Source organism: Panthera pardus, unplaced genomic scaffold, assembly GCF_024362965.1.
Source record: "Panthera pardus isolate Hobbes unplaced genomic scaffold, ASM2436296v1 HiC_scaffold_18, whole genome shotgun sequence".
Lineage (NCBI taxonomy): Eukaryota > Metazoa > Chordata > Mammalia > Carnivora > Felidae > Panthera > Panthera pardus.
Window position 1 is genome coordinate 7,334,069 of NW_026526743.1, and position 23,147 is coordinate 7,357,215.

Genomic DNA, 23,147 nt, shown 5'->3' on the forward strand with positions numbered 1-23,147 from the left:
GCGACCCTTCATCTGGGGGGTATGAGTTGGAGCCCCACGTTGGGTGCAGAGATTACTTAAAAATAAAATCTTAAAAAAATTTTTTTTAATTAGTTAATTTATTTTGAGAAAGACGGAGAGAGTGAGCCGGGGAGGGACAGAGAGAGAGAGAGAGAGAGAGAGAGAGAATCCCAAGCAGTCTCCACAATGTCAGTGTAGAGCCTGATGTGGAGCTCGAACTCACGAACCATGAGATTATAACCTGAGCCAAAACCAAGATTCGGATGCTTAACCGACCGAGCCACCCACGCTCCCCAAAAATAAAATCTTAAAGAAAAAAAATGGTTAATGGTTAAGTTTACATTGTGTGAATTTTACCTCGATTAAATAAGTAAACAACTTTGTAAATATCATGACGTCTAAACAAATACGTCTGTGGGTCTTATCTGTCCCTCTGGCCATGAGTTTGAATCTTCTTCTTCGGGCTTTAAAAAAAATAAAAAGACAAATATTACACAGAAAAATTTACATGGTTAGACTGCATTTTCATGAAGTTCAAACATAAGCAAAATGAAACAACTTTCTTTAAAGAATAGAATTATAGTTTGCAAAACTATAAGGAAAAGGGAAGGATTTGGGGTGCCTGGGTGGCTCAGTCAGTTAAGTGTCTGACTTCAACTCAGGTCATGATCTCGTAGTTCATGAGTTTGAGCCCTGCATGGGGCTCTGTGCTGACAACTCAGAGCCTGGAGCCTGCTTCGGATTCTGTGTCTCCCTCCCTCTCTGCCCCTCCCCTGCTCATGATCTGTCTCTCTCTGTCTCAGAAATAAATATTTAAAAAAATAAAAATAAAAATAAATAAAAATAAATGATGGGGCGCCTGGGTGCCCAGGTGGTTAACTGTCTGACTTCAGCTTGGATCATGATCTCACAGTTTGTGGGTTCGAGCCCCGCGTCGGGCTCTGTGCTGACAGCTCAGAGCCTGGAGCCTGCTTCGGATTCTGTGTCTCCCTCTCTCTCTGCTCTTCCCCTGCTCACTCAGTCTCTCTCTCTCTCTCTCTCTCTCTCAAAGATGAATAAATGTTAAAAAAATTTATAAATATATAGAAGGTGAAGTGATGCAAGTTAATGCTTCAATAACTGGTCCCGTATCATGATGTGTTTCCAGTTACTGGTCTTTGCTGGGTCTCCGCTCCCTTCCCCCACCTCCGAGGAGTCCACCAGACTGCAGGTGGCAAAGAAGGTGCAGAGTGAAGGCCTTGCTGCACAAAGAGCCATTCCCAAGACCAGAGGACTCTCCCCTGAGGCAGACAGCTCTCAGGGCATCCCCAAGCCGGCTGGGCTCAAAGTCAAGAAGGAAAAAAAACAAACGTGTTGCTGATCCCCTTCCCTGGCTCTGACCGGAGTTTATAATTACACGTCCATTACTGTGATTATGTGATTAATATCTGTTTCCCTCACCAGACTGTCAGCTCCCTGGGGGTCCCTTTTTTGCTCTCTACTGTATGCTGAGCCCAAAGTGCCACTCGATAAATAATAACAGCAGGGCTGATCGAGTCATGACCCCGTGCCAGGTTGTCCTCCAGGGCTCTGCAGGGATTAGGACAGCATTACTCCTGGCAGCGGCTGTAGGGGTAGCACACGAGGAGCTCCTGTAAGGGATGAAGAAGTGGCGAAAAATTGCTCGGGCTGTGTAAGGTGGAGCCAGGGTTTCCCCACCAGCCCCTGCCCCACGCTCCCGCCACCTGTCCAAGGCCGTGAACCCACCTCCCCATCTCTTCCCCAACAGCATCCTCAGCAAGGAGGCTGCTGGGAACCCTGGGACAGTTTGTAATTATATAACATGTCGTATCATACAAATATTAACTTACATGTTATATTATAAATATCGTACGGATACACTACAATAGATTATATTGTATGTTATGTTTCATATATGTAACGTTATGAATGCTATAGTCATATAACATGAGAGGCTACTGGGCGCCTGGGTGGCTCAGTTGGTTGAGTGTCCGACTCTTGATTTCGGCTCAGGATTTTGGCTCACGCCATGATATGGTTCGAGCCCCACATTGGGCTCTGCTCCAACAGTGTGGAACCGCCTTGGAATTATCTCTCTCTTTTCTTTCTGTCCCTCCCCTGCTCTCTTTCTCTATCTCTCAAAATAAATAAACAAACTTAAAAAAAAAAAAAAAACGAAAACAAAGGGGCACCTGGGTGGCTCAGTCAGTTGAGCCTCTGACTTCGGTCCAAGTCATGATCTGGCAGTTCACGAGTTTGAGCCCCATGCCTGGCTCTGTGCCGATGGCTCAGAGCCTGGAGCCTGCTTCGGATTCTGTGTCTCCCTCTCTCTCTGCTCCTCCTCCACTCATGTTTTGTCTGTCTCTCTCAAAAATAAATAAACATTAAAATTTAAAAAAATGAATAAATAAAAAATTATATTTAAAAAAACCATGATAGGGGCGCCTGGGTGGCTCGGTCGGTTAAGCGGCCGACTTCGGCTCGGGTCACGATCTTGCGGTCCGTGAGTTCGAGCCCCGCGTCGGGCTCTGTGCTGACGGCTCAGAGCCTGGAGCCTGTTTCAGATTCTGTGTCTCCCTCTCTCTGACCCTCCCCCGTTCATGCTCTGTCTCTCTCTGTCTCAAAAATAAATAAACGTTAAAAAAAAATTTTTTTTTAAATAAATAAAAAAAATAAATAAACCATGATAGGCTATTAATATAAATCATATTTATGTAATGATTACTATAATATATAATGATGCTATATGGCTATATAGTTACTTAATTGTATTTATTTAAAAAATATTTTTAATGTTTATTTTTGAGAACGAGAGACAGAGTGCAAGCAGGGGAGAGCCAGAAAGAGAGAGAGACACACAGAACACAAAACAGGCTCCAGGCTCTGAGCCGTCAGCACAGACAGCTCGCAGGGCTTGAACTCATGAACTGCGAGATCATGACCTGAGCCGAAGTTGGATGCTTAACCAATGGAGCCACCCAGGTGCCCCTATAATTGTATTTATAATATGTAACTAAACATAGAAAATGTTAAGATAACATATCAACATATTAAATATCCATATTATTAATATAGTAACCAATTAACTATAATCACACACTATATATTATTAGTATATAAAATATTATATATGATATGTGTAATTATCTTTAAGTTGTAAATATAACATTTAAGAAATCAAACTCATGATGTTAGCACATTTGTATTCATAAATCAGCACATTTTCTCTATTGTAATTTTTTTTTAAGATTTTATTTGTCAAGTAATCTCTACACCCAACGTGGGGCTTGAACTCAAGACCTCAAGATCAAGAGTTTGCTGTACCAGCTGAGCCAGCCAGGTGATCCTATTTCAAACATTTTTAAGTTTAAGAGACTTTGGCCTTTGAGAGGTAACAGACGAGCTTCAGCTATTCCTGTGAAACCAAAGAATGCACTCAAGCCACGATTTTCTTTCTTTCTTTTTTTTTTTTTTTGGCTGCGTCTACAGAAAGGCAACTTTCTCTTTTTTTAAATACTCATTTATTTTTGAGAGGGGAGGAGGGGCAGAGAGGTGGGGGGCAGGGGGACAGAGGACCCCAAGCAGGCTCTGCACTGACAGCAGAGAGCTCCAGGTGGGGCTCGAACTCACCAACAGTGAGATCATGACCTGAGTGGAAGTCAGACGCCCACCCGACTGCGCCTCCCGGGAACCCCCTCCAGCTGTGACTGTGGAGTTGAAATACACACCTGGTCTTCCCAAGGTGCGAGGCCGGTCCTTGGGCCTGAGCGCTGGAGCCCTGGACGTGGGTCTTGGTTCTCTGTAGCATCAGCTGGTGCTGTTCTGGTTCCTACCAGCTTTCTAGTGCACAGTGATGACAGCGTTCCCTGAGAACACAGCCACTGTCCCTGCAACTCTCCCTGCCTCCTTCTGAGCCCTGGGGATGCGTGTCCCCACCAACCGTCTCCTGGAGCCCAGGGCGGCTCTTCTGTCAGGCACCTCCAAAGCCCCCTGCCTGTCCCTGGCCCCGTCCCAGAGCCCCGTGTGTCACACCGTTTCCAGGCACTAGAATCTGTCCAGCCCGCTGGGGCTGCCCTAACAAAGCACCACAGACCAGACCGGTGGCCTGAAGGACACTGTGTACTGTCTCCGGGTTCTGGAGGCAGGGAGTCCAGGGTCAGGGAGTCTCGGGGTTGTCTCCTTCTGAGGACCGTGAGGGAGAATCTGTTCCCGGCTCTCTCCTCGGTTCACAGGCAGCTGAGGGCCTCTGTTTCTTCCCTCGGCGCCTGTCTGCGTCCTCCCCTCCTTACAAGGACTCCAGTCATACTGGAGGAGAGTCCACCCTGATGACCTTGCTTTCACCTGGGTACCTCTGTACAGACCCTGAGATCCTGGGGGTCGGGATCCCAGCAGAGGCGTCTGGGTGGGATGCAGTTCAACCCACGATGTGTGTGCTCTAAGCTGCTGAGTTTTCTGGTCACTCTGTGGGTTTGTTGACATATGACTTCGGGGCTGCTAAGTAGGTTTCTGGAGAGCACAAGGGGTCACTCTTCGCCACCCCGGAACACACAACCATATCCAAACAGACTCCAAATCAAAGCTCTTAAATTTCCAAACCTTTAATCCCAAACCAGACCACAGCGAGGCCAGACCCAGCGATTTCCCCTCCCCCTCCCCTGTTTCCCCAAGGTTCAAATTAGTTGGAAGATGCCTCTCCCACAAGTGAATACATCCAGATCTGGGAAATGAATCGGTCCAAGTCCGTCCTAAGACCCCCTGACCTCATCCCTCCCACCCTACTCCCCAGTTACCCCATCAGGTCCCCCTGCAAGCCTTCCCTGGGGACCCTCGTTTGTAAAAGCCCTCTCTCCATCGTACCCCATGCATCCCAATTCGGCCACCGAGAAGAACATATTCACAGAGGGAAAACATGAGGCAGGAGAGGGAGGTTTGTGCAAACAACGTGTGCCCCACAGCAGGCAGAACACAGTTTCTCCAGGACAAGGGGAAAGACTTTGAGGGATAAGAAGAAGAAAAGGAAGGAGTTAGAGAAGGCACAGTGCTGGCTCTAGGTGGCCCTGTGCCCCAGCTTGGGGCAGAGTGAGCCCCAGGGCCCCGGAGGCAAGGTGAGCAGGAGGAAGCAGCCACTGGCCAGCAGGAGGACCAGGCTGGCCCCCATCCCACAGCCCAGGGACCAGGAGTATTCGTAGGCCAGGGCTGGGGCTGGGGGAGGCTCAGGGCTGACTCTTTGCAGCAGGGCTTGGACAGAATGCCGGAACACCTCCAGGCTGACCAGGAGCAGCAGGCCTGTGGGGAGAGGACAGGCATGGCGCTCAGGCCCCCGGGGACCCCGACCTGGGTCTGAGCGTCTCCCCAGCACACCCCATCTCATGCTCGTTCAAACAGGAAACCTGGGGGGCCCTCAGCACCACCCCACCTAATTCCTTCGACAGCTACTTACTAAACACCAACCCTATAGCACGAGTCTGGAAGCTGGAGATAAAGAAGGAACACAACACAGACAGAGGCAGAAGGGAGAGTAGTGGTCACCAGAAGCTGAGGGGCTGGGGGAACGGGATGGGGGGTGGGGGCTGCTGTTTGATGGGGACAGAGTTGTGCTTGGGGAAACACGAAAGTGAAAAGGCTCTGGAGATGGATGGTGAATGTGCTTAGTGCCACAGAACTGAGCACAAAACAGTTGAAATGGTAAATTTTATCTTATGTGTGTTTTAGCGCTTTAAAAAAGAAAAATGTGGGGGCGCCTGGGTGGCTCGGTCGGGCGGCTGACTTGGGCTCAGGTCATGATCTCACGGTTCATGGGTTCGAGCCCCGTGTCCGGCTCTGTGCTGATGGCTCGGAGCCTGGAGCTGCTTCAGATTCTGTCTGTCTCTCTCTCTCTCTCTCTCTCTCTCTCTCTCTCTCTCTGCCCTTTCCCCGCTCACGCTCTGTCTCTCTCTCTCAAAAATAAACATTAAAAAAATTTTAAAAAGGAAAAAGCAGGGGTGCCTGGGTGGCTTAATTGGTTGAGCATCCAACTCTTGATTTCAGCTCAGGTCATGATTCCAGCGTCGTGGGATCGAGCCTTGTGTCAGGCTCCAAGCTGAGTGTAGAGCCTGCTTAAGATTCTCTCTCTCTCTCCGCCCCTCACTCCTGCTCACTCTCTCTCTCTCAAAAAAAAAAAAAAAATCAAAGTCCAAAATCAAAAACATGAAAATCAATTAAAGACTACATTAAAGAAATTGTTTGAAAAAATAAAAGGGGCACCTGGCTGGTTTGGTGGGTAGAGAATGCGACTCTTGATCGCTGGGTCATGATTTCAAGCCTCATGTTGGACATGGAGTTTACTTTTAAAAAAGTAAGGCTTTTGGAAAGAGTGATAGTAAAATCTGGAATAGTTGAACTCACCATGGAAGCACAGAACAGAAGGTGGTTGCCAAGGGCTGGCGGGGGAGGGGAAAGGGGAAGATGTGGGGCAAAGGTACAGAACTCAATTACGCAAGACAACAAAGAGTGGTGGGGATTTCATGTGCAGCAGGGTGACTATAGTTAGCAATACTGTATCACACATGTTACAAGATGAGAGCCTCGGTTTTCTCACCACACACACCAAGGTGGCCACGTGAGGTGATGCATGTTGTTAACTAGTTTAACTGTGGTGATCACTTCATGACGTGCATGTATATCAAAACCCCAAGTTGTACACCTTAAAGATCTACAATTTCTACTCACCATTCATACCCCAATAAAGCTCATCAACCATACCCCAATAAAGATGATGAATCACAAAAGGAAAGGCAGTCAAGTTAAGTTGCAATGAAATTTGATTTAAAAAAAAAAAAACATGACACAAAAACAGACTCTCAGATCAATGGAACAGAATAGAGAACCCAGAAATGGACCCACAAACGTATGGCCAACTAATCTTTGACAAAGCAGGAAAGAATATCCAATGGAATAGAGACAGTCTCTTCAGCAAGTGGTGCTGGGAAAACTGGACAGCGACATGCAGAAGAACGAAGCTGGACCACTTTCTTACACCATACACAAAAACAAATTCAAAATGGATGAAAGACCTAAATGTAAGACAGGAAGCCATCAACATCCTCAAGGAGAAAGCAGGCCAAAACCTCTTTGATCATGGCCACAGCAACTTCTTACTCAACACGTGTCTGGACGCAAGGGAAACAAAAGCAAAAAGGAACTACTGGGACCTCGTCAAAATAAAAAGCTTCTGCACAGCGAAGGAAACAACCAGCAAAACTGAAAGGCAACCGACAGAATGGGAGAAGATATTTGCAAATGACATATTAGATAAAGGGTTAGTATCCAAAATCTATAGAGAACTTATCAAACTCCACACCCAAAAAACAAATAATCCAGGGAAGAAATGGGCAAAAGACATGAATAGACACTTCTCCAAAGAAGACATCCAGATGGCTAACCGACACATGAAAAAACGCTCAACGTCACTCATCATCAGGGAAATACAGATCAAAACCACAATGAGATACCACCTTGTACCTGTCAGAATGGCTAACATTAACAACTCAGGCAACGACAGATGTTGGCGAGGATGCAGAGAGAGAAAGTCCCTTTTGCACTGCTGGTGGGAATGCAAACTGGTGCAGCCACTCTGGAAAACAGTATGGAGGTTCCTCAAAAAATTAAAAATAGAACTACCCTAGGGCCCATCAATTGCACTACTAGGCATTTATCCACAGGATATAGGTGTGCTGTTTTGAAGGGACACATGAATCCCAATGTTGACAGCAGCACTATCAACAATAGCCAAAGTATGGAAAGAGCCCAAATGTCCATCGATGGATGAATGGATAAAGAAGATGTGGTATATATATACAATGGATTATTACTGGGCAATCAAAAAGAATGAAATCTTGCCATTTACAACTATGTGGATGGAACTGGAGGGTATTATGCTAAGCAAAATTAGTCAAAGAAAGACAAATATCATATGGCTTCACTCATATGAGGACTTTAAGACACAGAACAGAAGAACATAAAGGAAGTGAAACAAAAATAATATAAAAACAGGGAGGGGGACAAAACATAAGAGACTCTTAAATATAGAGAACAGAGGGTTACTGGAGGGGGTGTGTGAGGGGAGATGGCTAAGTGGGTAAGGGGCATTAAGGAATCTACTCCAGAAATCATTGTTGCACTCTATGCTAACTTGGATGTAAATTAACAACAACAACAACAACAACAAACAACAAGAAAAGAAGAAAGTACAAGACAGAGACCCTAACCTCATGGAGTTTGTATTTTAGATGGAGGGGACAGGCGGTAAACAAATAAACCAAGTCTTGCAAAACTCAAATGTCTGCAGGAGGCAATGAGAAAGCAGGAGTCAACAAAGCAGGTGAGTGCAGTGGCTGGTGGGGGTGGGGGGAGACAAAGAGTCCAAAACTCAGCTTCAGCCAACTGCAACCCTTCAGAAATGGGGACTTAAATTGCCAGATCTTCTGAGTTTTTAAGATTAGCTGGAATTTTTTAAATGATTACTATTTTTTATGGGAATTTGCCCAACCTTGAAACATTGGCTCAGAGAAACGTTATGCCCTGCCCGCCAAAGTCCATTTATGGGTCATCGCTGGCTACAGGCTGCCAGGTTGTAACGTCCAAAGTAAACACATGAGAAGACGAGATAATTTCAGAGAGTGATGTGTGCCGGGAAAGATAGAACAGGGTGATGGGAAGGCGAGTGACATCCAGGAGCAGAGCACAGACTTTGAGATGATGTCACCAGGAAAAGCCATTTGAGCTAAGACTTGGAGGATGAACAGAAGCCAGGTTCTGGAGCAAGCACAAAACTAAGTGATGGCCGGTGCAAGAGGAAGGAATGGCTTGTGCAAAGGCCCGGTGGTTGAATGAGTACAGTGTGTCTGGGGGAGAGAGAGGTCAGTGTGGCTGGAGAAAAGACAGTGGGGAGGGGAGAGTGGTGGGGAATAGACGTGCAGAGGTGGGCAGGGGTCAGATCTTGTAGGACCATCTGATAGCCCATGAGTCATGGGTCCTAGCTACCCCCTCTCTCAGACCCCGGACTCTTCTTCCCCCACCCCACTCCCTGGTACTTCGTTCCCCCCATGGTTTTTAATCGGGGTCCTGGAGAACGTAGCCAGGCGTCTGTGATCTGTGGGTCAGTAGCTCCCCTCTGAGGCCTCCTTGGCCCCACGCAGCTCAGCTTGAGGACCCAGAGGTGGAAGAATATTCAGACAAGACACTCTCCAGTCCCCTTGATTCCTCTGCAAATTCATGCCTCATTGATTCATTCAACACATCTTAATTGAGCCCCCATTATAAAATATATAAACAAGGCTAACAGGGGTACCTGGGTGGCTCAGTCAGTTGAGCGTCTGACTTCGGCTCAGGTCAGGATCTCGCAGTCTGTGAGTTCAAGCCTCCTGTCGGGCTCTGTGCTGACAGCTCAGAGCCTGGAGCCTGCTTCAGATTCTGTGTCTCCCTCTCTCTCTGCCCCTCCCCCACTCACACTCTGTTTCTGTCTTTCAAAAATAGGTAAATATTAAAAAAAAAAAAAAAGACTAACAAAGGCCTTGTCCTCTTGGAGCTCCATCCCAGAAGGAGAATTAGACAATAATAGGGCAAATGTATTGCTGTGGACTGAATTGTGCCTCCAAAAGTTCAGCTGTTGGAGTCCTGACCCCCTAGTTTCTTGAAATGTGACTATATTTGAAGATAGAATTTTTTTTAAGTTTATTTTTTTGTTTTGAGAGAGAGTGTGAGGGGGGAGGGGCAGAGAGAACAGGAGACAGAGAATCCCAAGCAGGCTCCCAAATTCACAGATGCAGGGGGCTCTCACTCAGGAACTGTGAGATCACAACCTGAGCCAAAACCAAGAGTTGTCGGACACTTAACCAACTGCCACCCAGGCGCCCCGAAGGCAGAGTCTTTAAAGTAATAATTAAACAGACATGAGGCCACTAGGGCCTTAATCCAATATGGAGGGCAATATGGTGGTGTCCCCACAAGAAGAGGAGAACACAGATACACAGATTGAGGACACGGGGAGAAGACAGCCGTCTACAAGCCAAGGAGAGGCCTCGGAGGAGACTGACTCTGCCCATGTCTGGGTCTCAGACCTCCAGCCTCCAGATCCATGAGACAACACATTTCTGTTCTTTAACCCTCCCGGGGTTGTGGTACTTTGTTATGGCAGCCTGAGCAATGGAATACACACACAGGTATGTAATTTCAGGGAGTGATCGATTCCATGAGAGAAGAAAGGGGGGCAAGGTAGGGACACGGCAGGCAATGGGCCTCCTAAGTGGTCAACCAGATCAGAGACTTAAATGACAGGAAGGGATGAGACATGGGATGATCTAGTGGAGGCTGAGGGGATAGCAGTGCAAAATGCTCTGAGGGGGAGATGAGATTGAAGTGTCTGAGGAACAGCAAAGAAGCCGATGAAACCAGGACAGAGGGAGCAGGTGGTAAGAGACAAAGTCCCACGGAGCCAGGAGCCAGGCCACATAAGACCTGGGAGCCACATTATTCTAGTGGTAGTAATTGATTGTGAACCTGATTTGAATCACGTAGGAACCACAATAGGATTTATGGTTTAAAACTACGACTAACCCCAAAGCAAAGGGCAGGTAGGATTTGGCCATGGGCTGTAGTCAGTAGACTCTTAGCCTTGGCTTTGTGAAAAGAATCTAACCAAACACTCTCTCATCTCATCTCTTCCCACTAGACCTCATGAGGTACGTATTATTATCCCCACTTTACAGAGGGGAAGATTAAAGCCTGGAGAGGTGGAGCTCAGGTTTGATTAAAGCCAGGTCTACTCCATAGCTTCTTCTCTTAGACACGCCTCTGTACTTCCTCCCCGACCAAGCCTGACATGCCTTGTATGACCTAGAAGGGCCTACGTGATCTGGCCCCTGCCTCCTTGTTTGTGTTCATCTCCCCAGCTCTTCCCACCCTAAAATAGTGGGGAGTGCAACGTCTTTCAGTCTGTATGTTTTATTGTAGAGAGAGAGAGCGGGGGAGGGGCTGAGAGAGAAGAGAGTGAATCCGAAACAGGCTCCATGCTTGGCACGGAGCCAGATGCGGGGCTTGATCCCACAACTCTGGGATCATGACCTGAGCTGAAACCAAGAGTCAGTCACTCAACCGACTGAGCCACCCAGGCGCCCCTCTCTCAGTCTACAAATGCACCAAATTCTTTCAAACCTGGAGACCTTTATGCTGCTTGGAATAATTTTCTGCTTACCCTTCTCTGAGTACTGCCTTACACATCCCTACTGTTGCTATTACTATCACTATTACTATTTATTACTATCACTATTACTATTACTATTTATTACTATCACTATTACTATTTATTACTATTACTATTTATTACCATTACTATTTATTACTATCACTATTTATTACTATTACTCTTTATTACTATCACTATTACTATTACTCTTTATTACTATTACTATTACTATTTATTACTATCACTATTGCTATTTATTACTATTACTATTACTCTTTATTACTATTTCTATTGCTATTTACTGCTATTGCTATTGCTATTGCTATTGCTATTACTATTACTATTACTATTACTATTACTATTACTATTACTATCACTGCTATTGCACTTCTGAGAAGCCCTCCTTAAGCACTGCCACTCAAGTCTATATCAGATCTCCCTGTTACAGATTTTCCTCCACACTCTTTCATTTTCATTTGTAGCATTTATCACAGCTGGTAATTATTAGCATATATTAATTTATATTAGTATTGTCTATTTGTCCCATGGCTATCTCCCTCGCTATCATAAATCCATGAGAGCAGGAAACTTGTCTGTCTTGTATCTCTAAAACATGAACAATACCTGATGTATATATTTCATGGAGAGAAACAATATAATCTGAACATGTCCCTTTATTTAAGGAGATCTTGAAAATTCAATCTGTCCAGGGCCTGATACCAAATATAGCCAAAATACTTACAGCATCAAATCCACCCCCTCACTCTCACTTGCTTGTACAGTTTGCAGAAAAATTTCATGCCTGAGACTTCCATAAAACACTTTTATATCCTCACTTTCATGGCACCTCCTGGAATAACATGAGTATGAGTTCAATAACCAAATTCCTACCATGCTATAAATTCTACAAAAACAGGGATCATCTTAATATTATTCATCATTCTATCCCCAGTGGTATCAAGCACAGCATTGAGCACCTACTGGATAAAAAAAAAAAAATACTTGTTGAATAATTGGATGGATGAATAGAAGGAAACAGGTAAAAGAGAAAGGAGAATGGAAAAGGAAGAAGGGAATGGGAGGAAATTAATGAATCAATGGATGGATGGACGGACGGATGGATAAATGGGATGAATGGATGGATGGATGGACGGACAGATGGATGGATAGACAGAAAACAGATAAAAGAGAAAGGAGAATGGAAAAGGAAGAAGGAAGTGGGAGGAAATTAATGAATCAATGGATGGGTGGATGGATGGATGGACGGATGGATAGATGGGATGAATGGATGGATGGATGGACAGGCGGATGGATGGATGAATAGACGGAAAACAGATAAAAGAGAAAGGAGAATGGAAAAGGAAGAAGGGAGTGGGAGGAAATTAATGAATCGATGGATGGATGGATGGATGGACGGACGGATGGATAGATGGACGGACAGATGGATAGATGGAATAAAAGGATGGATGGATGGACGGACGGGGATAGATGGGATGAATGGATGGATAGAGGGATACTTGACAAATGGATACTTGGATGACTGACTTCATGGATATGTGGGAACTTGAGCTCAGAGATAAAAGATTTGCCCAAGATCACACAACTTGTCAGAAGTTAGACGCCAACCTAGATGTTTGGATTCCCTGTTGATTTCCTGGTCCATCTTTGACCCCAGTCTCCTCCTCACTCTCCTTCCTCCAGCCACACTGGCTTTCCTTCAAGACCTTAAATTCACCAAACTCTGTCTAGCTTGGTTACTCAGGGAGGCCCTCACTAACTCTCTGCTTTAAATCAGGTGCTCTCATTATGCACTCTCACAGAAATCTACTTTTCTTTTCCTTTTATAGCACCTAGAAGTTTGTAATTGTGGGATGATTTGTGTTATTTCGGTGTCCTTAACCAGTAATCTCCCTAAGGGAAGGCACCTTTCTGTCCTGTACATTCTGATAATATTACATATACAAAAATGTACAAAAGTGTGTAATATGTCTGTGTGTGTATCAATGAATAAAATGAATAAATGAAAGAAAGGAAAGGAGATGATTGAATTTTCCCCTTTATTTAGGAAGATCTCTAAGGGAACAAAATAATAAAAATTGATCATTATTATTTTCCATTCATATGTTCATGTTCGTGAAGACTTATCATTTCTCCCTTATCTTGTACTAGAGTCTACCCCACTTGTTAGTTAAGGTTACCATGTCCATTTGTGACAGATTTTGCCTGCTTTATGCTCTGACCTTCATTCTGTTCCTCAAACTTGTCAAATCGCTATTCTATCACCATCACCACCAACATTGTCACCACCACCACCACAATATACAACATCATCAATATAGTCACCACTACTGTCACCACCACACTTTGGATGATTCCTATTCACCCTTCAATTACCAGCTTAAATACCACTTTCTCTGAGTTTCTCTGATACACCCTCACTGCAGTGTCTACCCCTAATATGCTTTATCATGACTTTCATCACAATTATAGTTGCATCATTATATGTGTAATTACTGGCTACTGTCTATCTCTGCTAGGCTCTGTGAGGGGCAGACTGTCTCTGTCTTGTTAGTCATATATACCCAGCCCTTAGCACAGTGCATGGAACATAGTAAGTGCTCAGTAAATTCACAGATGAACAAATGAAGCTTATATAATTAGTGACCTTTCTATCTACCTTAGCAAACATCTGATCCAATGAGCACTACATTGACAAGATGTAGAATTTTTTTTTTTGACCATCAGCTCCAAGAATGCAACATTCATTGAAGACCTAAGTTCCAAAGCTAAAAGAGTATTTGAAGACTTTCCAATTCCCAGCCAATAATAGCACTTAGAACTCTCACATTGAGCCTACTACAGTCCTGGTGCTTCCCAGCATGCAACAGTGCTTAGAGTTGTCCTCCAACTTCCCAGCATGCATCAGTGCTTGGAGATGTCCTCTAACCTCCCAGCAAGCAACAGTGCCTGGAGATGGCCTCCAACTTCCCAGCATGCAACAGCAATTGAAGACCTCTGGGTTCAAATTGGAGACCCCTCTGGGGACAGCAGGGCTTAGAATTTTCCATTCTTTGAGACCTCTATAGCCCTTAAGATTCCTCCAATCCCCATGGTACAACTGTGTTTGTGGACTCTATCTCCAAGCAGGCAACAATTCTCAGAAACCCTTGGTCCAAATTTAAAATAGTGTTTGGAGACACTTTAATCTCTAGGCAACAATAAAGCTTGGAATTCTCCCATTTTTGAGAGTACTACAGCCAGTGGGTTTCCCTCAACTCTCAGCATGCAACAGTGCCCTGGAGATTCAAACTCCCAGCATGCAACAGGGCTTGGACACTCTACCTCCCTGCATACAACATTACCTAGAGTTCCAAACTCCCACCATGCAACAGTGCTTGGACACCCTACCTCCTAGCATGCAAGAGCTCTTGGAGATCCAACCTCCCAGCATGCAATTCCCTCAGTCTCCAGGCTCCCAGCCCTCACCTGAGAGGCCAAAGCAGATGGCTCCAACTCGGAGTAGGAACTCTGCACCTTTGCTGAGCACCATGATGATACAGAGGCACCCCAGGGCCATGAGTGCCAAGCCTACCACTGCTATCACGGCAGCTGCCAGATTCACCTCTGCAAGGAGAGTAAAGGGAAGAAGTAGAGAACATGGGAGGGAGGAAGTGGGAAGGACTCCCCTATAGAGACCCAAAACCAGGAAGACGGAAGATTCAGAACTAGAGAATTTTCAAGTACGTCATTCAGTCCAATATTTTACTTACACTGTTGAAGGAACTAAGACACAGAGAGGCTCAGTGATTTGCCTGAGGCCACAAAGCAAAGAGGAGACACGGTCAGGATTAGAAAGAAATGGGAACTACCAATTATTCCTTGGGATCTGGTCACTGTTTGTTTACAGGTGAGGAAACTGAGGCAGTGAGCATGTGGGTGACAACAGAGAAGGTAGCTTGTTACAGTGAAATGATCCAAGTCTGAGTTCTGTACAGCCACTTCCTTGCTGGAAGCTTATAATAATGTCACCAAACTTCTCTGAGCCCCAGTTTCCTCCTCTAGAAAATCAGGATCGAAATCCCTATTTGACTGGGCTGTTGTGCGGATTAGAATTAGTTTATAAAAAGTGCCCAGTGCAGTGCTTAGCACACAGGAGCTGTGCTATACACGTGCACTGTGATTATTCACTATCCCAGAGAAGCACAGTGGCTTGCCCAAACTCACTTAGCACAAAGACAAGACAGAAAGGAGCAGGGAGGGTGGGAACCACTGTTGACTGAGGGCCTCCTATGTGCCAGGCATCACACTGTACGTTTCAGCTGTATCATCTCATTAAACCCTTACAGAGGCTGGATAGGAGTCATGACATGACCACAATCTCTTTACTGGTGTGGATGGACACTGAGGTACTGGGGTGACGGAGAGACTGTGGCTATAGCAGAAAGGGTAAAACCTGTGCTGACAGCAGAGAACCTGCTGCAGGGCTCGAACTCGTGAACTGTGAGATCGTGACCTGAGATAAAACCACGAGTCGGACACTTAAACGACTGAGCCACCCAGGCTCCCAAGAAAGGGTATAGTCTTTTTTTCTTTTAATGCTTACTTGTTTTTGAGGGAGAGAGAGGGAGAGACAGAGCACGAGTGGGGGCAGGGCAGAAAGAGAGGGAGACACAGAATCCGAAGCAGACTCCAGGCTCCGAGCTGTCAGCGCAGAGCCTGATGCAGGGCTCAATCCTACAATCCTGGGATCATGACCTGAGCCGAAATCAAGAGTTGGACGCTCGGGGCACCTGGGTGGCTCAGTCGGTTGAGCGTCCGACTTCGGCTCAGGTCACGATCTCACGGTCCGTGAGTTCGAGCCCCACGTCCGGCTCTGGGCTGATAGCTTGGAGCCTGGAGCCTGCTTCCGATTCTGTGTCTCCCTCTCTCTCTGCCCCTCCCCCATTCATGCTCTGTCTCTCTCTGTCTCAAAGATGGATAAACGTTAAAAAAAAAATTAAAAAAAAAAAAGAGTTGGACGCTCAACTGACTGAGCCACCCAGGTGCCCCAAATTGAAACGAAATTTTAAAAACTTAGTCTCTGCATCACACCAGCCACATGCGCCCAGCAGCCACATGGGGCCAGTGGCTACCACATCGGTCAGCACAGGTACAGAGTATTTCCATCTCACGGAAGATTCTACAGGAGAGCATTGCTTTGGAGTCAGGATTATTTGGGACTGATTCTGCCTCTGCCTCTGCCCCTTCTGGAAAAAGTAAATGTAACCATTTTCTGGACTATCGTTTTTTCATCCACAAGATGAAGCCGCCTCCCTGCAGGGTCATGGCAAGGACTGGAGTTATTATCAATGAAACACTCAGCACTCTGCTTAGCATGTGGCAGGTGGACATCTTTAAGAAAGTCCCAGAAAGGGGCTGTGACTGTCCCAAAGTCACACAGCACATGACAAAGGTGGAGCTGGGGTAGGAGCATCAGGCACAGGGCTCTGGAGAACCTCTTTCCCCCAAAGATGGGACCTCCCCTATCCCCTCCTGCCACCCCAGGGCAGAGCAGAGAGGAAGACCATGCTATCAGGAACTCTTCCGGCATGGTCCGCGTACCCCTCCCACCACCCCACCACCCCACCGCAGGGTGGTTCTCACCTTTCTTTGTAGTTCTCTGGAAGATGTGTGCATTTTCCCCCGTGGTAAAGAATTTAAAATAGGTGCAGTTTGCTTCTGTGGGAGCAGGAGAGAAAAAGAGAGGTGATGATACAGACATTGCTGGCGTAAGCTCAGGGCTGGGCATTTAACAGAGCTCACAGCAGCCTAAAAATAGGATATCAGCATCCCTGATATACACAGGAGAGAACGATGCTCAGAGAAACAAAACCCGCCTGCCGTCATCCAGCTATACAGGAGCTGGGATTCCAGTCTGGAGCCTAGAGGTCCAGATCTGTGGCCTTGTGAAGGCTGTTGACCTCTCTGCAGCCTCTGAATCTTTCTCTGTAAAATGAGATAATAGTCTCTTTCCTGGCTTCATCAGATGGGTTTGTTGAGGGGTCAAGTGGGATTAGAAACGGATGATCACTTTATTCAACAAAGGACACGAAGATAGAGGGAACAGAAGGCTAACAGACTCAGAGGAGATTCTCATCCCAGAGAGGGTTTCTAACTAGAACACACAAAGAACACCTGGAGACCAGCAAGAAAAGAGAGGAAACCCAATTGATAAATGGGCAAAGGACAGGAATAGTCAATTCACAGAAGAAGAAGTCTGAATGACTCACAAGTATATGAAGAGATGCTTCACCTCACCAGGGATCACAGAAATGCAACTTAGATCAGCAGGGAGAGGGCACTTTAGATCAATTAGATTGGCAAATATTAAAAGGATAATATCAAGCACTGGAAGAATAAGAGGAAACAGCTGGGGACCAGAAACTGGCACTAATGTCTTTCTGGAAAGCACTCTGACATCCTTTATGAAACGAGGTACGTTTATACCCTATAACCCAACAATTTCGTTTCTGGGTCTACATCCAGAGAAACACTACAGGCAGGAACATATGTGTGGATGATTGTAGCAGCACTGTTTGTAAGAACAGGGAGTCAGAATCAACCTAAGTGTCCATCTCAGGGGGATCAAGAAAATGGGGCAGATGTCCTCTGTGCAAATCTCTGCAGCATGCAGTAGCCATGAACTACGAGAGCAGAAAGCAAAGTGGGGAGATCCGAGAAATAGCGTCGAGCAAATAGATAGATAAATAAGTAAATCACAAACGGGGACAATCCACAGCGCGATATCATTTATGTAAATTAAAACACATACAGATGTAAAATAACACTGTATAGTTTCCAACTTAAAATATATACTGATGTATGGAAACCAATTTGACAATAAATTTCATATATTTAAAAATATATATATACTGATGGATACATATCAAACACATTAAAGAGATAGAAAGAAATGGGGGGGGGGATAATACTGTAAAATAAAGCAAGAGAAGGCTGGCGATGATTTTGTGATGTAAATGAAAGAGTAAAGTTTGCCCATCTTTGAGGTCCCAGATAAACCTAAACTTAAAAAAAAAAAAAAAACAAAAAGGCTGGGGCGCTCTCTAAACTGCATTTGAGGGGCGCCTGGGTGGCTCAGTCAGTTAAGCGTCCGACTTCGGCTCAGGTCATGATCTCGGGGTTCGTGAGTTCAAGCCCCGCATTGGGCTCTGTGCTGACAGCTCAGAGCCTGGAGCCTGTTTCAGACTCTGTGTCTCCCTCTCTCTCTCTGACCCTCCCTCGTTCATGCTCTGCCTCTCTCTGTCTCAAAAATAAATAAACGTTAAAAAATTTTTTTTTGAAAAAAAGAAAAAATATAAACTGCATTTGAAAGCTGGAACTTCCCACAAAATTCCTCTAGTCCCATGTTCTCATGCTACGGATGGGGAAACTAAGGCACAGGAAGGGGGAGGAAGAGAGGTAGACAATAAGACAAGTACAAGAAGACGAGCCAGGTGGGCTAGAGAAGCAGAAAGGAACCTTCCAGTTCAAAGAAAGATGTAGAGGGACAAGAAATAAAGTCCTCAGTCAGGTGAGGCAGTGGGACACTGCACCTGCCCTCTGAGGGAAGGAGAAGGGCAGAACGTGTTCTATCAGGAGCAGTGGGACGGGAGTCCTTACCCCACAGCATCAGCAATCCTGCAGCAACAAGGAGGAAAGGATACCTCTTGCAGCAGGGCTGATGATGCTATTGGTAGCAGTCAGTGGGGGACACATGGTCTTCATCCATGAGGGAAGCGTGAAGTCCCATCTAGAGAGTAAGAAGGTGTGGTCCACCTTTCTGAGAGAGCGTGGGGTGTCTGGCCTCCCATCATGGCTACTGGTGATTTAGGACATCTTGTCTCAGACTCCAGATGGCATATGCCATTTGGAAAAGAGTAGGGTGGGCCACACACACCGTCCCCCCACTTGTAGCCAAGGGAATTAAGGGTGTCCTTTGATGGACAGGGCAATGTGTGGGATATTTCTGAGAAAACAGAAGTTGTGAACTTTTGGACGGTCCCCTCTGGAGGGTCAGGACTGTGGGATGATGAGATGGTCTTGTGAGGAGGCTGAAGTCCTCTCTGACCAACAGGGGGACATCAAAGGATATGAGGAGTCCTGTCTTATGGAGTGGGGTTGGGGGGGCATCCCTTATAGGGCAGCGAGGACCTTTGGGGCATCTTTATGGACTCCTGGGATGAGATATAGTGCAATTGTGAAGAACAGGGACAGCCAGGTTCAAATCCCATATGACTAGCCTGGTGCATAGATGGAACCACTTCCATTCCTTACTCCTCATGTTTGGTTTCTCTAAAATGAGGATGATGGAGGGGCGCCTGGGTGGCTCAGTCGGTTAAGCGTCCGACTTCGGCTCAGGTCACGATCTCACAGTCTGTGAGTTCGAGCCCCGCGTCGGGCTCTGGGCTGATGGCTCAGAGCCTGGAGCCTGCTTTGAATTCTGTGTCTCCCTCTCTCTCTGCCCTCCCCCAACTCGCACTCTGTCTCTCTCAAAATATTAATAAACACTGAAAATAAATGAATAAATAAATAAAAATAAATAAATAAAAATAGATAAATAACTAAATAAGTAATAAATAAAAGGTCCCATGGGGCGCCTGGGTGGCTCAGTCGGTTAAGCGGCCGACTTCGGCTCAGGTCACGATCTTGCGGTCCGTGAGTTCGAGCCCCGCGGCGTCGGGCTCTGTGCTGACAGCTCAGAGCCTGGAGCCTGCTTCCGATTCTGTGTCTCCCTCTCTCTCTGCCCTCCCCCAACTCACACTCTGTCTCTCTCAAAATATTAATAAACACTGAAAATAAATGAATAAATAAAAATAAATAAAAATAGATAAATAACTAAATAAGTAATAAATAAAAGGTCCCATGGCTCAGATGCCTGGCTCAGAGCCTGGAGCCTGCTTCCGATTCTGTGTCTCCCTCTCTCTCTCTGCCCCTCCCCCATTCATGCTCTGTCTCTCTCTGTCTCAAAAATAAATTAAAAAAAAAACACAAAAACGTTAAAATGAGGATGATGGTAACTATTCATAAGGTTGCTAGGAGGATATGAGGATTAACGAGTTAACGCACATGACGTACTTCAAACAGAGCCTGGGTGCTACGTAAGCATCGAAGCATATTACATAAGCATATTATTGCCAGGGCACCCCATTTTGCAAAAGTTTGGGAACTTCCTGCTTGAGGCCGTGAGGGGCAAAAAATTAGCCCATCTGCAGAAGTGAGGTGTTGAATCTGGACGTTGAGTGTGTGGGTACCTCACATGACGAGGGGTGGGGGTATCCCACTCTGCTATCAAGGGTTTGGGATGTCCTATTTTGGACCCTATGGGTGGAAGATAGCATGCGTGGATAAGTGAGGGGGGAAATCCCATTGGAGCCCAGAGGGATAGGAGATCTTCTGTGGGAGGCACTGAGGTTATAGGACACTGTTTGGAGATCTCACATGGGTGATCAAGCCTGGGACATCCTACATGGACCGTGAGGGGTGTCAGATAGTTTCCTTGGGTCAGTACGTGTGGTGCAAGAGCCCATTCCCGTTCCCAGGGGGTATAGGATGTCCCAATGGTGTACGTAAACGGCATGGCATGTCCTGTCCGGGAGAGCAAGGGGTATGGGAGAGCTGTGTGGCATTGCCACGGATGAAAGGCCATTCTGCGGGACCGTGAGGGGTGTGGGGTGTCTGGAAGAGAAAATAAGAAGGGCTGGAGGGTCAGGTCTGGGCATCTGCAGGTGACAGGACCAGGAAATGGAAAAGCACATCTCCCAGAAGCACGAGGTCTCCCGGGGGGGGGGGGGGGGGGGGAGGGTGTTGAGGGGTGTTCGGTGAGAGCTGTGTTTCCCAGTATCGGCCGTGGGGGTCCAGCACAGATTCCATTTTGGGGTTGGCATTAAGGTGATCTGTCTCCCCGGGGCCCACGGGATAGGAGTGCGGCCTGTCTCCAATGTGGGAAAAGCAAGCTGACCCCGGGAGCCCAAACTCTCTCTCTCTCTCTAGGGGCACAGGCTGGTCTAAGGGTTTGGGCGAGTTTTAGGGTACAGACTAGTCTGGGGGTACAGGATGTAGCTGCGGACAGGCTGCTGGGGAGGGGGGTGGACAGGATGGCCGGTACACAGACTAGTCTGCACGTACAGACTTTCTCTCCCACCCCCCCCCCCAGCCCCCAACTACCGCCCCCCAGCACACGCAGTTGGTGCCTGGAGCAAAGGTTACTCGGGGAGCACAGGTTGGTGTAGGCTTGGGCTGCTCCCTCCTTGGGGCTCGGGTTTCCCTGACTCCGCCCACTCTCGCTGTCTCCGGGAACAATCCCCGGCCCGGGGGCGTGGCCTCTCACCTCCGGGCAGCTCCGCGGGGCCACAGGTGTCTCTGCCCGCGGGCACGTCCGCCTGCCACAGTCGCTTGGTGCACATCTTCCAGAGCCCCAGGTGGACAGCGTCGCACACCGCGCTGCCATTGGCCTTGTAGGTGTTGAGCTCCACCCAGAACTCGGTGCCCACGGCCAGCACGGCCAGCGTGGCGCCCACCGCGCTCAGCAGGAGTCCCAGCTTGATCTTTCCCTCCCGCTCCGGCGTCAGCCGGGACTGGTGCTGCCCGAGAGCCCGCCGCCGGCCTGCCGCCTCCCGCCGCCGCCGGTCCTCCTCTTGCATGAAAAAGTTGGACCACATCATCATCCTCGGGGCCGTAGCCGAGCAGGTGCAAAGGAGGCAGAGTCCTGAGGATGGCCCGGTGGCCCGGGGCGGGGGAGGGGGGGCGGTTGGAACAAGTGGGGTGCTGAAGGAAGTGAGGGGCTCACTTTCCACTGGATTCTGAGAAAGGAAGATCGGGATCTTCCCCTGGAATCTCCAGTGGGGCAGTGGAGGTCGCCTCTGGAGCTTGGAAGAGAAAATAGATCTTCTGGCCCAGGAACCCTCTAAGTTCAGGGGAGGCCCCAGGGAGCCCACAGAAACTCGGGGAGGAGCGTGGGACCAAGAAGAGAAAAGCAAGGTACCCCCAAGGCCCAGAGCTAGAAGCTGGGTATCCAGGAGGGGCACCTGAGGGCCCGGGAGAAAGGAGAACTGAGTACTAGCTGAGCCTTTGAGGGGCTGCTCTGGGTCCCCACTGGGAGGAATCTCCAGGAAACTGGGTGTCCTGGGGGACGGGCTCTGAGCACCCCACTAAGGCTCAGAGATTGGGGTACCCAGGGAGGGTTGCCGAGGCCCTCTATGTATTGGAGAGGAGATGCCTCCTGGTTTCTCTGGGGCTCAGGGTCTGGGGAGGGAGAAGTTGGGTCCCCACTGCGGTTCAGAACAGGTCAGAACTCCTTCTGGGTCTCAGAAAGGCAGTAGGACGCCCCTCCCCAACATTCACAGAAGGGGGCTGTAGAGTGCCGGCTGGGCTTCAGAGAAGGGGCGGGCGACCTCCTGGAAACCAGGAGAAGGGAGTGGGTGTCTCCCCGGCCATTCGGGGAAGAGAGGTCAGAGAAAGTCTCCCTGGGTCTCAGACAGGGGACTGCTGGCTCAGAGACATAATGGGGTCCGGAGAAGGGGGCTGGGGGACGCCCCCGGGGCTCAGGAGGGGGACCTGGGGTCCCAATCCGGGTCAGGAGGAGGGGCTGTGGTCCCCCACAGCGGCTCAGGAAACAGGGACGCAACCCCCCGGGGTTCAAAGGACCACGGGGACCCGGAAGGGACTCGGCGTCCCTTCGGGATCACTCGGCTCCCCCTCCCCCGGGCTCCCAGGGCCGGCGGGGCCAGGACCGCTCCAGGCTCAGCTCCAGGCCCGCCGCCCCCCTCAGGCCTCCCGCCCCGGGCTCCCGGGCAGGGCCCCGTCTCGCTCTCCTGCCTCCGCGCCGCGCCGGCCCCAGCTCCGCGCCGCCTCCCAGCCGGCCTGTCCTGCACGCCACCGCCTGCTCGGC

The 23,147-nt window shown here is 47.9% G+C and overlaps 1 protein-coding gene across 2 annotated transcripts; it reads right to left on the bottom strand.

The window, feature by feature from the left end:
* Positions 1–298: 298 nt before the first annotated feature.
* On the bottom strand, positions 299–22,403 carry CACNG6 (calcium voltage-gated channel auxiliary subunit gamma 6). 2 transcript variants are annotated; one of them, XM_053905803.1, is made up of 4 exons: positions 21,588–21,990; positions 16,865–16,939; positions 14,708–14,845; positions 299–464 (listed from the first exon to the last, which is right to left on the bottom strand). In XM_053905803.1, exons 1-4 carry the CDS (start codon positions 21,922–21,924, stop codon positions 325–327), a joined length of 690 nt encoding a protein of 229 aa, XP_053761778.1. In that variant the 5' UTR covers positions 21,925–21,990; the 3' UTR covers positions 299–324. The 2 variants fall into 2 exon arrangements, with proteins under 2 accessions (XP_053761778.1, XP_019292336.1); XM_019436791.2 differs by lacking the exon at positions 299–464 and adding an exon at positions 4,574–5,286 and having other exon boundaries at positions 21,588–22,403.
* Positions 22,404–23,147: the final 744 nt, after the last annotated feature.